A 16167-nucleotide genomic window follows, 5' to 3' on the forward strand; every position below is an offset into this window, starting at 1 on the left:
CATTGAAAAAGAGCTGTTGCAATGATGTTGAAAATGAAGCTGTCCTCAAAATCACTAAATATGCCACAAATCAGCTCTTCAGAACTAAATTTTCAAGCAGCAGTCTTTAAGTTAGCATTGCATTTCTTTATGTCCAGTACAGACATAACCACCCTACTAATTATAGACCAATTCAGACTGCTTTTTAGTGAAAGGCTGTACAATGGACCTAGACAAAGGTGACCTGTGGTCTAGTTTCTCTCACGTTCTGTCAATGTTCTTCACTGCCTTAACCATCAGGTAAACACCGGAAACAGGTAAGTGAAGGACAGATCAACCTCTAGGTTCGTAACTGATCTTAAACATTTTCAAATCATCATGAACTGAAACAACACATTTTGTGATGTGAAAATTCTAGGTGAATCATCAGCTTTTTCCTCTTCTGATACATTCACTTTTCTTAGAGTGGGATCCTTATCTTCACAGACATAGGAGTACAACTTATACTGGGATTTAGTTATAACAGACTCTTAGAAGGAGCTCTGAAATACCCTTGTTAAAGAACAGATACTAAATACTGTGCATACTAACAGATTATTTAAGTTAAAAAAAATCTATCGGAGGAGAGACTGTTTAGGCCATGTTAAAACAGGTTCAAAACATGTTTCAGACTGAGCAAGTTGAAACTCCTCCTACCTTTATTTCGATGTAAGCAGAGTCAGGATGAGCTCTATCCTGATATCTGCTGGTGAACTGTGGTGAGCTGTGGAAACGAACTTCAGGGGCTGATCTTGTTTGCATAGGCACATCCGCCCTGCCCAGCATGTGCCCACAGCAGCCCAAATGGTCACTTGGGCTGCTGTGGGATCCCCAATTTCTCTGTTATTGGGGCAGGAAGAATAAAATGTTACCCTGATTATGTGAATCAAGGACAGTGGAACTGTTTTATGACAGAGGGACTTGCCATTAACTAAGTAGCACTTGCTAGACAAGGGACATGGGTTCCAAAACCCAGTGAATTGAGAGAGGCTGGGGACAGGCATTTGTACTTGATGGTATGGACTCCTTTTGAGGGCCTGAAACACTAATTGCACCACGACCTCCTCCTTCTCTCTCCACTGTGGAACATCAGAGCTAATTTTGATTCCATTAGGAGTCTAGTTACAGGCTGCTGAGCTGAATTCACTTTGGGCCAATGGTGCACTAGCACTGAGGCTCCCCTACTACAAGCTGAAATCACTGAGTGTCGGAGGGGGGCAAGGGGCTGAGGATATGTTGCTGAGCGGCTGGCAGAGTGGAGCAGTTTGCAGGATGGCTGGAGCGGCTCATGGGGCGGCTGGTGGAGTGGAGCGGCTGGCGGAGTAGAGCAGTTCACGGAACAGCTGGAGTGGTTCACAGGACAGCTGGTGGAGCAGAGTGGCTGGCAGAGTGGCTTGCGGTGAAGGCTGCAGCAGAACCCCACGGAGGGGCAGGGCAGTTGGCCTTGGACCACATAAGGTGCCCCTTCGCACCCCCGTGCTCCCCCAGGCTGGGAGGTAAAACTCTGCAGATAAACTTTTGACCTCTGGGACTGCCCTGACCAGGGACAGAGGCTTTTGGGCTGTTGGACTTTTGAGTGATTCTGGGGTTGCTGGACTTAAGACCCTGAGGGGAAAAGTACACTGCCAAACTTACTTGGGGGTGGGTCTTTTGCTCATGGTTTGTGTTATGAATCCTGTTTGTGTTGTTTCCCCAACATAATGCCGTACGGTTTCCCTCCTTTATTAAAAGGATTTTGCTACACTCAGACTCCGTGCTTGTATTGCCTCTTAGAGGCACCCGGGGGGTGGTATGTAATTGTCCCAGGTCACTGGGTGGGGGCTCGAGCTCGTTTTGCACTGTGTTATTGAAACGGAACCCCTAGATACTGAACCCGGCCCTTGTTGCTGCCAACTCAGACGGGCAGAAGGGTTACATCAGCAAGAGCTTGAGAGAGCCTGAGATCTTTGAAAGAGCTGAGTCAGTAATATTGTTATCTATTGCATTCTTTACAGGACTAACAAACTATCAGCACTGCTGGTCTTAGGTTGTTGCAAGAACTTATTTATTGCTAGCAATCAGTTCCCTTTGATCTGAGTATTTCCTTTGAGTCAGAGGCAGCAGTAGTCCAATTTAAGTATTACTTATCACAAAGTCTAAATAGCGATGAGCAGCCACTAGTTATTGTTGGACTTTAAAAATAAATAAATAAAGCAAATAATGCAGAAAAATGCAGCAACAAAAACAGATGGAAATATGTTTGAAGGAACAGCATTTAAAAGACCAGAGGCTAATCTGAAAGCTCTGACTACTAAAACATATTTGTTCTTTGCTTTTTGTGAAATTGAATTAAAGTTCTGACGTACTCTACAACTTCAGCTGAATGACAACACACTGAACCAATGAAACACCAGAAACATCCCATCATTCAAAATAAATTCTTAGGCCCTCTCTTGATGGGCAAAAATGATGTGTTGTTTAATAGTGTTAGTTCAACTGAGTTACTTTAACTCGATTGAAAAGAGCAGCAAAATGCAGACCAATGCATTTGAAGCCATGGAACCTGGCTGTGTTGTAGCCATACATGGCTACAAATGTGTTAACCCACACCTTAATGGAGCGTCTCAAACATGTTAAGCTAACTCAATTGAACTAACAAACACCTTTTTTGCCCATTAAGAAATACCCATATTGGTTGACGACCATGCACACAGGGAATTCACCAAACAACTAGTAATAGCTGATTAAACTTTTGTGGGCATCACATACACCATGGAAAACTAAACGCAAAATATATAATTCTGGATGGTAGCATAAAAACCTCAATGTTTCTCTCACAGAAGATGGAATGAGGCTGAGGAAATGATGCCTGCCAATTTGTACCATTAAGACTGACTGGCTAAAGATTTCTCCATAGGCTGGCAGAGAATGGTAAACTTTATAGTACCAAGATTTTTACAGAAGAATGCAGAACATCTTTCTGGAAAAAATATACTAATTGTGATAATTAACCATTGAAATACATGTTCCATGTATACAATGAATTGGTGTGGAAGATCAATAAGGAACATCCCCTTCTAATTAATATTGATACAACATGATCTTTAAATCATACCTCCAAAAGCAGTTGTTTCTCTTGTTGACTTTATTGCAATATATTATTAGGAAAAAGGGTATATTCATAACTTCACATTTAGTAACTTACTCTGATTTTTGGCAAAACCCTCCGAAGTGTCTCTGCAGGATTCTGTTGCATCAGGACTGGAAGATTTGCAACCACACTTGTTCCTTGGATGTCTTGACCAGAACTTACAAAAAACACACACATTTTAAGTATTATACTACAAGCTGTCCTCAGGTCACAGATTTCATAGTGAGGACAATGACTACTCATATAACAACTATTTTATATATATCTATATATAGATATATATAGATATAGATATCCTGAAGAAGGTATTTTTTAGTTTTAAGAAGATAGTTGAAGATAAGTTACACACAACAAAACTACATTAAAATAATGTAAAGAATAACTTTCATGATAAACATAAAATCACAAATATGCTGTTTCTAATGTGAAATGTTCTAAGCATATATATCTAGAAAAAATATAAATAATTTAAAAGAAAAATTATTTCACACTGGAAAGTCAAGGCGTCACCCTAACGGAGATTTCTTTAAGTGGCTTGTTAGCATAACAGAACGCAGATGATAAAGCAGACAGATGATAACTTTACTCTAGATATAATGTAGTATCATTATAAATACTAGATATTAAGATATCTCTCTTAATCAAACTGCAGCTTTCTCTTTTCACCATTATACATCATCAGTACACTAGCAAGACAGTCAGTACATTTGACCGCTGTCTGCACAGTCACATTTTTTCCTTGGATATCTTGATAAGACCTTACAAAAATACATACATTTAAAATTGTGTAACATGAGCTGACCTCAAGCTCACAGCTTTCATAAAAAGGAAGACAATGCACCTTAGTAGAACAGCTGAAATAACATGTTCCTTTCTTAAGATGTCATAGATAAGCAGGAAAGACAGCAGCAGAGATTGGGAGGAGGGGAAAGTTAGGATAGTGAAAAATATTAAGTATGGAAACTAAACTAAAATCTTTATATTCTGACATAAACTTATTATTTTGTGTTTAAAAATATCAGATTCATTTCCATACTACCAGCCAGGATTAAACAGATGTCACCACCACAGGGAAAACTAGGTTAGAGTATACTTTTATCTCTTGCAGTTGGAAAAGTTACCCTTATGAGACACACGCGGGTAGGAAAGGGGGAAAAGAAATTACAGAAGATCCAAGAGTGGAGATTGGGACAAAGAAACAGTGAAGGAAGGGCATGGGATGGAAATACAAGAACTATCCAGCAGGAGCATGAGTTGTTGAAAGAGACTCCTAAAATGATGGAATCTCCCATACGAGAAAGAACAAGGAACACCTGGGCATCTAATGACAACCACCAAATTAAAAGCTGTAACTCATACTAACCATTGCTACTTCAAAGTTTTATAACCTGTTATGCTGAACAAATCAAAACTTGTTTTAAGTGGCTAAAAAGCCCAATCATACATAGGCACACAAAGCACACAAGCAGCTGCCTTGGGGCACGACAACAATTCATTTGCAATGCATTATCATTTAATTCATAATATGAATAAATATTTTTAAAAAGTAATTCATACAAAGTCTTAATTACCTAAAATACTTCTATATACCATACCCTGTCCAGATGATCATTCTGATACAGGTAAAAGTTTTTTTTATTTAAAAACATGAGCTGGATTAAACAAGCAACCATTTAGCAAATACAATGATCTTAATAAACTTTTTGTTTTGGCTTGAATTTACAGTTTTGTTTCTAAGTGGTTCCAAAAGTTCCATAGAGTACTGAAGTTAAGAGTCAAACTATTATTGCAGCAGTTAGAGCTGAAAAGATCTTCAAGAGTTCCACTATAATTTCTAATTTCACCTATCAACATTTAACCTTTTTGAGGAACAAATATAAATTAGTTGCTATATTCAGCTACAGATAACTAATCCAATTTAACTCTATTCTGTTAAATGAATACCACAATGCCTTTAAAAACAGATATCTACCTGATAAAAGTTTCTACAATAAGCTGGAAACAAATGTAATTATTGTGGTTATATTCAATGGAGTCTAGAATGTCTACATTGAAACACTGGAACATGTTACAGGAAAGATTTTCCTTTTTCTGTGCATAGAAAACGGTATGGTGCATCAGTAGAAACATTCAAGAAGGAATTAGCTGATCATCAGAATTAATTTGTTAGTGCCCAGCAACTCAAATACATTTGTGATACTGGCAGACTAGTCAACCAGTGTCTGATCTAGAACAGCTTAACAAGAGGCATTGCAATTGTAATCAAGACAATCCACTTGTATGGTTATCAAAGAAATCTTAATTAGGCTAGCAATCCCCAACTTGTTCACTTTGTATTGATAAGGATCAAAACATACTTGCTAAGTATATTTGTCTGTGGTTTACCTATGTCCTGTTAGAAGCAGGGCCGCCCAGAGGGGGGGGGCAAAGGGGGCAATTTGCCCCGGGCCCCGGGCTCCGCAGGGGCCCCCAAGAGAACAGCGGAGGCTCCCGCCTCCGCCCCTCTCCTGGAGCCTCAGCGCATCAAGCGCCGAGTCTCCGCCGGGGCCCCTGAGCCCCGCCCCGCTCAGAACCGCATGGTCAGGGGGCGGGGCTGGGCGCTCCGGGCTGAGCTCAGCTCCCTCCGCTCAGCCCGGAGCTCCCAGCCCCGCCCCGCTCCCCACGCGGCTCTGAGCGGGACGGAGCTCAGGCCCCGCCGGCCACACGCTGCGGCTGTTCCGGCGAGGCGCTGAGACTCCGGGTGAGGAGGGAGCTGGGGGTAAGAGGCTGGGGCCGGGGCGGGGGGGAAGCGGGACCCGCCGCCGAAGTGCAGCCCGGTCTTCGGCGGCGGGGGGCCCCTTCCGTTCCGGCACCCGCCGCCGAAGTGCCCCGAAGACCCGCGGCGGGGACCCTCCCCCCCCGCCGAATTACCGCCGAAGACCGGGCTGCACTTCGGTGGTGGGGGGCTCCCGCCGCGGGTCTTCGGGGCACTTCGGCGGCGGGTCCCGGAACGGAAGGGCCCCCCGCCACCGAAGACCCTGGGCCCCCGGAATCCTCTGGGCGGCCCTGGTTAGAAGAAACCAAATTAGCTTGTAGATGCTAATTCTTTTTCATGTCTTGTAATACTATTATTACTATACTCAATTGTCCCTATATCAAGAGGGATATTAACATTTAAGTGAAGCTTTGGAAGTAATAATGTTATTGTCATGTCTCTTTGAAACTTATGATTATGAAACATCTGTAAACTATTTAAGTAGTTTAAATGGCTCTTGCAAAGGGCATTATCTTTGAATGGCCATTGAATAAAGATCACAGATTATCAGCATATGCTTTTCTTCCCAGTCCACAAGTGAAGTTGCCTCTCAGCTTGCCAGCATGCTTCAGCTTCAGCTATAAAAAAAAGGAACCTCGGGCCTCATCCTGCATCTCTAGAGTCTGCTGAACTTTGAACAGGGAAAGTTTAAGCTTTGGTCTGAGATCTTCCAAATATTTATTTTGAATACCCTGGAAAATAGTATGGAAAGACTTTAATACACTTTACATATAGCTGCTTTTGGATTTTGACCTGTTGAAATAATTTCAAAGAAACTTTTGCAAGCCAGCATATATAACATCACTGCTATATGAACACTGAAAATCACTTGTATGTATATGATTTCTTAGCCATTAATAACTCTCTTCTGTTCCTTTATTAATAATTTTTAGTTAGTTTACTAAGGATTGGCTGACAGTGTGATATTTGGGTAAGATCTGAAATTCATATTGACCTGAGGGTAAGTGTCCAATACTTTGGGATAGGTATAAATTTAAGTATGGTGAACAGAGTTTTCAGAAACCCCTCACTATATTAGACTTGGTTGTCTAGATGGGAGCCAAGGGCTGGAATGCCTGAAGGGGACTGAGTTTGGCTTCTTGTTAACCAGTATGGTACTACAGATTTGTTACTGGCTTGATGTTCCTAATTATAGAATGAACAACCAGTTTGGGGCATTGCCTGCCCTACTCCTTGTAGTCTTCCCTGAGTGTGGCATTCTCAGTGTGGCTCATGCAGTCACCCAGACACATTTGGTGTAGTCTGGTTAGGACACATATTACCACAGATTAAATGGGTTTGGATCAGAACCCTCATACTAATCAAAATTTAATTTTGATATTGAGAGTTTTAAGGGTTAGAGATTAGTTACAATGAGTGAGCCATGAACATAATAGGATCTTGACAGAAAAGCCCTTGAAGATTTGTGCTCACAAAAGGAGTTATCCTTTAAGAAGAAAGCCACAGATCAAGAACTGAAAAATTTGCTCAGGGCCTCCGTCTTCACCTGCCCCAGATGCAGCTACAGCAGAAGCAGTCAGAATGCAAACAGTGAAAGACAAGCAGCATCTTGAGCATGAAAAAGAAATGATAGAACTTCAGTTAAGGGAGAAGCAAAAGATTGCTGAGATGGAAAAGGAGGAGCATAGGAGGTGCATGTAACAGTGGGATGCACTGCTGAGGAAAAGGCTCATTGCAGGAAAATGGATGCACCAGAGGAAATTCTGGATTCAAGTAAAACTCAGAAGAAATTTATTGTCGCTCAACAGAGTGATATTTCATTAAAGCAGGCCAGGGCTAATGAGCAGAATAATGCCCCTAACTGGGGAAGGACGGGGAAGATCTTTTGTGAAAGAGGGAATGTTATTTAGTAGGGCTGTCAAGCAATAAAAAAAATTAATTGTGATTAATCATGCAATTAATCACACTGTTAAACAATAGAATACCATTAATTTAAATATTTTTTATGTTTTCTACATTTTCAAATATATTGATTTCTATTACAACACAGAATACAAAGTATACAGTGTTCACTTTATATTCTTACAGATGCCCCCTGGTTACGCAAACCCAACTTACGCAAATCCGCATTTACGGAAAAAGTTCCGTAAACTAGAAATAGGAGTGGGGAGTTTTTTGTCTGGGTTTTTTATTTATTTATTTATTTATTTTTGTGTGTGTAATGGTCAGGTATATGTTTCCGACTTATGCAAAATTCGAGTTACGCAAGGCATTCCGGAACGGAACGCCTTGCGTATGTCAGAGAGGGTCTGTGTTTTTGATTAAATATTTGCACTGTAAAAATGATAAAAAGAAATAATATTTTTCAGTTCACCTAATACAAGTACTGTAGTGCAATCTGTTTATCATGAAAGTTGAATTTACAAATGTAGAATTTTGTACAAAAATAACTGCCTTCAAAAATTAAAATAATTTAAATGTTAGAGCCTGCAAAGTCCACTCAGTCCTACTTCTTGTTCAGACAATTGCTCAGACAAACAAGTTTGTTTACATTTGCAGGAAATAATACTGCCCGCTTCTTGTTTACAACGTCAGCTGAAAGTGAGAACAGGTGTTCTCATGACACTGTTGTAGGTGGCTTCACAAGATATTTACGTGCCAGATGCACTAAAAATTCATATGTCCCTTCATGCTTCAACCACCATTCCAGAGGACATGTGTCCATGCTGATGACGGGTTCTGCTCAATAACAATCCAAAGCAGTGCAGATTGACACATGTTCATTTTCATTATCTGAGTCAGATGCCACCAGCAGAAGGTTGATTTTCTTTTTTGGTGGTTTGGGTTGTGTAGTTTCCACATCGGAGTGTTGCTCTTTTAAGACTTCTGAAAGCATGCTTCACACCTCGTCCCTCTCAGATTTTTGGAAGGCATTTCAGATTCTTAAACCTTGGGTCAAGTGCTGTTGCTATCTTTAGAAATCTCACATTGGTACCTTCTTTGCGTTTTGTCAAATCTGTAGTGAAAGTGTTCTTAAAATGAACATGTGCTGGGTCATCATCCAAGACTGCTATAACATGAAATACATGGAAGAATAATGGTAAAACAGAGCAGGGAACATACAATTCTCCCTCAAGGAGTCCAGTCACAAATTTAATTAATGCATTATTTTTTTAAACGAGCATCATCAGCATGGAAGCATGTCCTCTGGAATGGTGGCCGCAGCATGAAGGGGCATACGAATGTTTAGCATATCTGGCATGTGAATACCTTGCAGTGCTGGCTACAAATGTGCCATGCAAATGCCTGTTCTCACTTTCTGGTGACACTGTAAATAAGAAGAGGGCAGCATTATCTCCTGTAAATGTAAACAAACTTGTTTGTCTTAGCGGTTGGCTACAAGAAGTCGGACTGAGTGGACTTGTAGGCTTTAGACTGTTTTGTTTTTGAGTGCAGTTATGTAACAAAAAAAAATCTACATTTGTCAGTTGCACTTTCATGACAAAGACAATGCACTACAGCACTTGTCTGAGGTGAACTGAAAAATACTATTTCTTTTATCATTTTTACAGTGCAAATATTTATAATAAAAAAAATATATTTTGATTTCAATTCCAACACAGAATACAATATATATGAAAATGTAGAAAAACAGTCAAAATATTTAATCCATTTCAGTTGATATTACATTTAACAGTGCAATTAAAACTGTGATTAATCGCAATTAATTTTTATTTGCAATTAATTTTTTGAGTTAATCGCATGAGTTTACTGTGATGAATCAACAGCCCTATTATTTAGGGAAAAAGAGGCTTCCGAATGAAGTGTGTCAGCAAATAGTTATACCCTAAGTATATAGGAGAGATCTGCTCCAGTTAGCCCATGACATGTCGTTTTGGAGGTCATTTGGGAACAGAAAGAACATGTGACAGGTTGAAGCAAAACTCCTATTGGCCACTTATGTATGACACAATGAGGGCCTACTGTAGGAGCTGTGACTTGTGTCAGAAGCGCAAAGGATTTAAGGGACCTAGAAAAGTATCCTTGCAGCCTTTACCCATTAAAGGGGAGGCATTTGCCAGAGTGTCTGCAGATATTGTTGGACCTCTCACTAAACCTTCCAGGAATGCAAAGAAATATATTCTTGTGGTAGTAGATTTTGCTACTAGGTACCCTAAGGTGTAGCATTGTCTAACTTTGAAGCTGAGACCATGGCCACAGCTTTGTTCACTATCTTTAGCAAAGTAGGTTCTCTCAACGAAATTTTAACAGACTATGGTACTAATTTTATATTTGTAGTTTTTGAGATGTTATGGGAGTTGTGGGGGTAAAGCATTTGAAAGCTACACTATACCACCCTGAAACTAGTGGACTTGTAGAAAGGTTCAATGGAACTCTAAAAACCTTGCTTGAAATTAATGTTTCCAGGCATGAGGGCGACTGGGATGTGTTACTCCCATATTTACTGTTCACGTATAGTGTACCCCAAGAATTCACAGGGTTTGCTCCCTTTGATCTCTTGTATGGGAGACAGGTCATGGGACTCTTAGATTTGATCTGTGACTCTTGGGAGGGTAATACTGAGGAACAGAAAAGTCAATGGGAGATTACAGCCCTGCATTTTCTAAGATTTTATGATTTGTTGGGGATGGAGATACATATAGATCCAAAATTATTAAATAAAGTTGAGTTATGGCTGCAATAGTAACAATCTATAGGTGACTTTTTCTGTTAAAGATGATTATTTCATATTTTAACAAATTGCTTAAATTTCTTCTTCTGATTGGCAGAGACAGCAAGACCTGAAGCAATGATCACAGGGTTGAGATCCAGCAAATCCTGAGATCAGAACAGCATACAGCTTGACTTGACTTGACTTGACTGCAGAAAAACCTGAGAGTCTCTGGATTAAGTTTAGAAGTGTGAGCAATAAGGGTGATGTCGTGGTGGGAGTCTGCTATAGACCACCAGACCAGAGGGATGAGGTGGGTGAGGCTTTCTTCCAGCAACTAACAGAAGTTACTAGATCACAGGCCCTGGTTCGCATGGGAGACTTCAATCACCCTAAAATCTGCTGGGAGAGCAATACAGCGATGCACAGACAATCCAGGAAGTTTTTGGAAAGTGTAGGGGACAATTTCCTGGTGCAAGCGCTGGAGGAACCAACTAGGGGCAGAGCTCTTCTTAACCTACTGCTCACAAACAGGGAAGAATTAGTAGGGGAAGCAAAAGTGGATAGGAACCTGGAAGGTCTTCAATACTTATAAACAGACTGGCAGAGGCCCTGGGGGGTTTTCGCCTTCCTCTGCAGCGTGGGGCACAGGTCACTTGCTGGAGGATACTCTGCACCCTGAAGTCTTTAAACCACAAGTTGAGGACTTCAATAGCTCAGACATAGGTCAGGGGTTTGTTACAGGAGTGAGTGGGTGAGATTCTGTGGCCTGCGTTGTGCAGGAGGTCAGACTAGAAGATCATAATGGCCCCTTCTGACCTTAAAGTCTATGAGGCAGTGACAATTAGATGGTCGAGTTCAGGATCCTGACACAAGGAAGAAAGGAGAGCAGCAGAATACAGACCCTGGACTTCAGAAAAGCAGACTTTGACTCCTGCAGGGAACTGATGGGCAGGATCCCCTGGGAGAATAACATGATGGGGAAAGGAGTCCAGGAGAGCTGGCTGTGTTTTAAAGACTCCTTATTGAGGTTGCAGGAACAAACCATCCCAATGTGTAGAAAGAATAGTAAATATGGCAGGCGACCAGCTTGGCTTAACAGTGAAATCCTTGCTGATCTTAAACACAAAAAAGAAGCTTACAAGAAGTGGAAGATTGGACAAATGACCAGGGAGGAGTATAAAAATATTGCTCAGGCATGCAGGAGCGAAATCAGGAAGGCCAAATCACACTTGGAGTTGCAGCTAGCAAGGGATGTTAAGAGTAACAAGAAGGGTTTCTTCAGGTATGTTAGCAACAAGAAGGAGATCAAGGAAAGTGTGGGACCCTTACTGAATGGGGGAAGCAACCTAGTGACAGAGGATGTGGAAAAAGCTAATGTACTCAATGCTTTTTTTGCCTCTCTCTTCACCAACAAAGTCAGCTCCTAGACTACTGCACTGGGCAGCACAGCATGGGGAGGAGGTGACCAGCCCTCTGTGGAGAAAGAAGTGGTTCAGGACTATTTAGAAAAGCTGGACGAGCACAAGTCCATGGGGCCATATGTGCTGCATCCGAGGGTGCTAAAGGAGTTGGCAGATGTGATTAGAGAGCCATTGACCATTATCTTTGAAAATTCATGGCGATTGGGGGAGGTCCTGGATGACTGGAAAAAGGCTAATGTAGTGCCCATCTTTAAAAAAGGGAAGGAGGAGGATCCGGAGAACTACAAGCCAATCAGTCTCACCTCAGTCCCTGGAAAAATCATGGAACAGGTCCTCAAGGAATCAATTCTGAAGCACTTAGAGGAGAGGAAGGTGATCAGGAACAGTCAGCATGGATTCACCAAGGGCAAGTCATGCCTGACTAACCTAACTGCCTTCTATGAGGAGATAACTGGCACTGTGGATAAGGGGAAAGCAGTGGATGTGTTGTTATTCCTTGACTTTAGCAAAGCTTTTGATATGGTCTCCCACAGTATTCTTGCCAGCAAGGTAAAGAAGTATGGACTGGATGAATGGACTATAAGGTGGATAGAAAGCTGGCTAGATCGTCGGGCTCAATGGGTAGTGATGAATGGCTCAATGTCTAGTTGGCAGCCGGTATCAAGTGGAGTGCCCCAAGGGTTGGTCCTGGGGCCGGTTTTGTTCAATATCTTCATTAATGATCTGGAGGATGGTGTGGACTGCACCCTCAGCAAGTTTGCAGATGACACTAAACTGGGAGGAGTGGTAGATATGCTGGAGGGTAGGGATAGGATACAGAGGGACCTAGACAAATTAGAAGATTGGGCCAAAAGAAATCTGATGAGGTTCAACAAGGACAAGTGCAGAGTCCTGCACTTAGGACAGAAGAATCCCATGCACTGCTACAGACTAGGGACCGAATGGCTAGGCAGCAGTTCTGCAGAAAAGGACCTAGGAGTTACAGTGGACGAGAAGCTGGATATGAGTTGACAGTGTGCCCTTGTTGCCAAGAAGGCTAACGGTGTTTTGGGCTGTATAAGTAGGGGCATTGCCAGCAGATCGAGGGATGTGATCATTCCCCTCTATTCGACATTGGTGAGGCCTCATCTGGAGTACTGTGTCCAGTTTTGGGCCCCACACTACAAGAAGGATGTGGAAAAATTGGAAAGAGTCCAGAGGAGGGCAACAAAAATGATTCGGGGGCTGGAGCACATGACTTATGAGGAGAGGCTGAGGGAACTGGGATTGTTTAGTCTGCAGAAGAGAAGAATGAAGGGGGATTTGATGGCTGCTTTCAACAACCTGAAAGGGGGTTCCAAAGAGGATGGATCTAGACTGTTCATAGTGGTAGCAGATGACAGAACAAGGAGTAATGGTCTCAAGTTGCAGTGGGGGAGATTTAAGTTGGATATTAGGAAAAACTTTTTCACTGAGAGGGTGGTGAAGCACTGGAATGGTTTACCTAGGGAGGTCGTGGAATCTCCTCCTTAGAGGTTTTTAAGGTCAGGCTTGACAAAGCCCTGGCTGGGATGATTTAGTTGGGGATTGGTCCTGCTTTGAGCAGGGGTTTGGACTAGATGACCTCCTGAGGTCCCTTCCAACCCTGATATTCTATGATTCTATGAGTCCATCATGTCACTTCCCTCTCACAGCAGCAGGTTTAAGAATGTTGATTGTAATTTAAAACTTTATTTTACAATATTCAGTTGTATATATTTTTTTTCATCTTCTGATCTTTCAGAATATCACATTGAAATACATACAAAGGACACTGAAATTCCACAACATGAGTATAGAGAGAATATTAACTAAAATGTTATCACATTAAAGGTTGACAATTAATCTTCAGAATAACAGACAGTTTTAGTGACATCTGCAAACTGTTTTGGAGCCAAATTAGTCTAAACGCTAATAGAGATAGTTTAACAAATAAGATACAGAAAAATAACATACATGATAAAGATTTTGCATGTTGGCTATCCAACTCTTCTCCTTTTCTCTTCCTCTCTCATTCCCTCTTTTTTTCTTTCTACCTTATCTCAAGAATATAGACTGTAATTTTACCAAGAATGAAACTATAGTTTACAATAACATCCAACTTGAGAAGTGCATCAACATTTTGGGCTTTTTAAAAAAATACATCTATTAAGATAACTAGGCTACTTCCCTAACTGAAATAAGGATGGCATTCTTTAAAATATTACAACCCACTTGTACGGCTAATTATCATATCACTTTTAAATACATAATGCTCCAGGAGAAGGCAGGAGGTCTCATTAAGTGTCTCATCTGCACTAGTGTTCCCTGCTTTAAAAACGTTGTCCACAAACACAGTTATGTTAGCCAGTTTCAACAGCTCACAGCTAAATCCAAATCTTTTTTTTAAAACCATTCAAAATTAGGGTGAACTAGATTAGAGAACAGAAAATTTAAGTACAATTTTACAAAGTTTCTGGAACATGTTTTTAAATCTCTATTTAAAACTGAATGAAAGGATGTTATTAACTCAGTTACCACGAATGAGTTTACATTAAATGATTAGTTATTTTGTGATGGATGTGGTTTGTTGCTTTGGGGTTTTTTTTAAATCAAACATCAATATTTCATTATTTTATTTCAAGCAATAACACTAATGCATCTAACATTCATTATGTGCATGTTAGTGATTTGTTTAATACTTCTTCGAAGGCTCACATGCTAATCACATTACTTGCACAATTCCCACAAAATCTTAGAGAAACAAAAACATTACCTGGCTGAAGGAATGGAATTTAATGGTACATCTTAATCAACAGATACTATGACAAAATACAATCAGCTTTGTGAATAAGAAATTTAAAGAAAAGGAGTGCCTTCCCCTTTAAATGAGAACTGCTCATAGTGACTGGCTCACAGCCAATTTAGAATTTGAAGCTGGAGGCATTTCAACACCTCCACACAGCCTGTAATTTTCCAACTGTGGAAGATTTTTCTTATATTACTACTGAAGCAGTAGCATTGTGGATGCTTTTCTTTAGCTACTCAGGTCTCCAGAATTAAAGTGAATTATCTCTAAATGTTCAGATTAAGACAGTTTTAATACTGTATGATGTACCAAAATAAATGCTACATAGTTATTTCCTTCAGAGGTCACAGTAAATGCAATGTTACAGAGAAACTGTTCCTTTATTAATAGCACTAACTGCAGAAAAGCTCTGCCAGAGCCCTATACTTTAAGGCAATTTAGATCACCCTTTTTTGTGAGCAAATTTCATGCAGACAATATCATTTATGTACAAAAATTCAGAACTAAATCTTTGGGTATTTTTCCCATCTTTCTTCAGTTTGTAATCATAGACATATTCACAACATTGTGGGTCAAATTTTCAAAAAAAAATCTCTAAATTTGCATCTTCAAAATATAATGTTGGGAACATAAATAAAAAAATCCTGCATGCAGATTGTGCAGACAGAAAATATGGCCAAATTTAAACTTGGCACAACTGTACAGCCTTATGTGTATATAACATAATGTGACTGTGTGAATAATATTATTATTAGTCTGAGTTTGGAATGACATCACATCAGTAATGATAAATATAATGATCAAAAGTAACGATAAAAATCTTTATATCACATCATCTGTTTTGTTTCACCATGTATTTTAGAGAAACAAAATTATAGAAAATGTTTAGAACTTGAAACTATTGTATTGTTACTACTTGGGACATGTGCAGAAGAACTTTGAATCCAATCCTGCAAGCCCACCTCACATGGAACTCCAGTTGAAGTCAACAGGGAGAACTTAAGAGATAGGGCTCTTTTTTTACTGAAAAGATTGAAAAAGTTCCTGACATGACAGCAAGTGATATGAAATTTTTAAAGAAGCAGCTTAAGGAAAATAAACATCTAGAAGAGTCACATTATCAAAGGCCAGATCTATAACCCTTACTAATGCTGAACAGTATTTAACCACACAAGAAAATCCTATTGATGTGAGTAAGGGTTTCAGAATCTGGCCCTAAATAAGAAAGAAAATAAGAAAAGCAAAATTACATAGGAAGCTCATTAATAATTGTGGATTACCACTGTATACTGCAGATGACCAGTACATTCTTCACCATGTCCTGTACTAAAGGCTAAGAAATTGAATCTAGAATATCTAATA

At 40.3% G+C, this 16167-nt stretch overlaps 1 protein-coding gene across 2 annotated transcripts in view; it reads right to left on the reverse strand.

The window, feature by feature from the left end:
• Positions 1-16167, reverse strand: part of PPP4R4 (protein phosphatase 4 regulatory subunit 4) — a 109455-nt gene that overhangs the window by 68883 nt on the left and 24405 nt on the right. For both annotated transcript variants that reach the window (XM_045015336.1, XM_045015337.1), the window contains one exon: positions 3203-3305. In XM_045015336.1, the coding sequence (XP_044871271.1) occupies positions 3203-3305 (103 nt within the window). Of the gene's footprint in view, positions 1-3202; positions 3306-16167 lie in introns of those variants that run through there.

Source organism: Mauremys mutica, chromosome 4 (genome assembly GCF_020497125.1).
Source record: "Mauremys mutica isolate MM-2020 ecotype Southern chromosome 4, ASM2049712v1, whole genome shotgun sequence".
Lineage (NCBI taxonomy): Eukaryota > Metazoa > Chordata > Testudines > Geoemydidae > Mauremys > Mauremys mutica.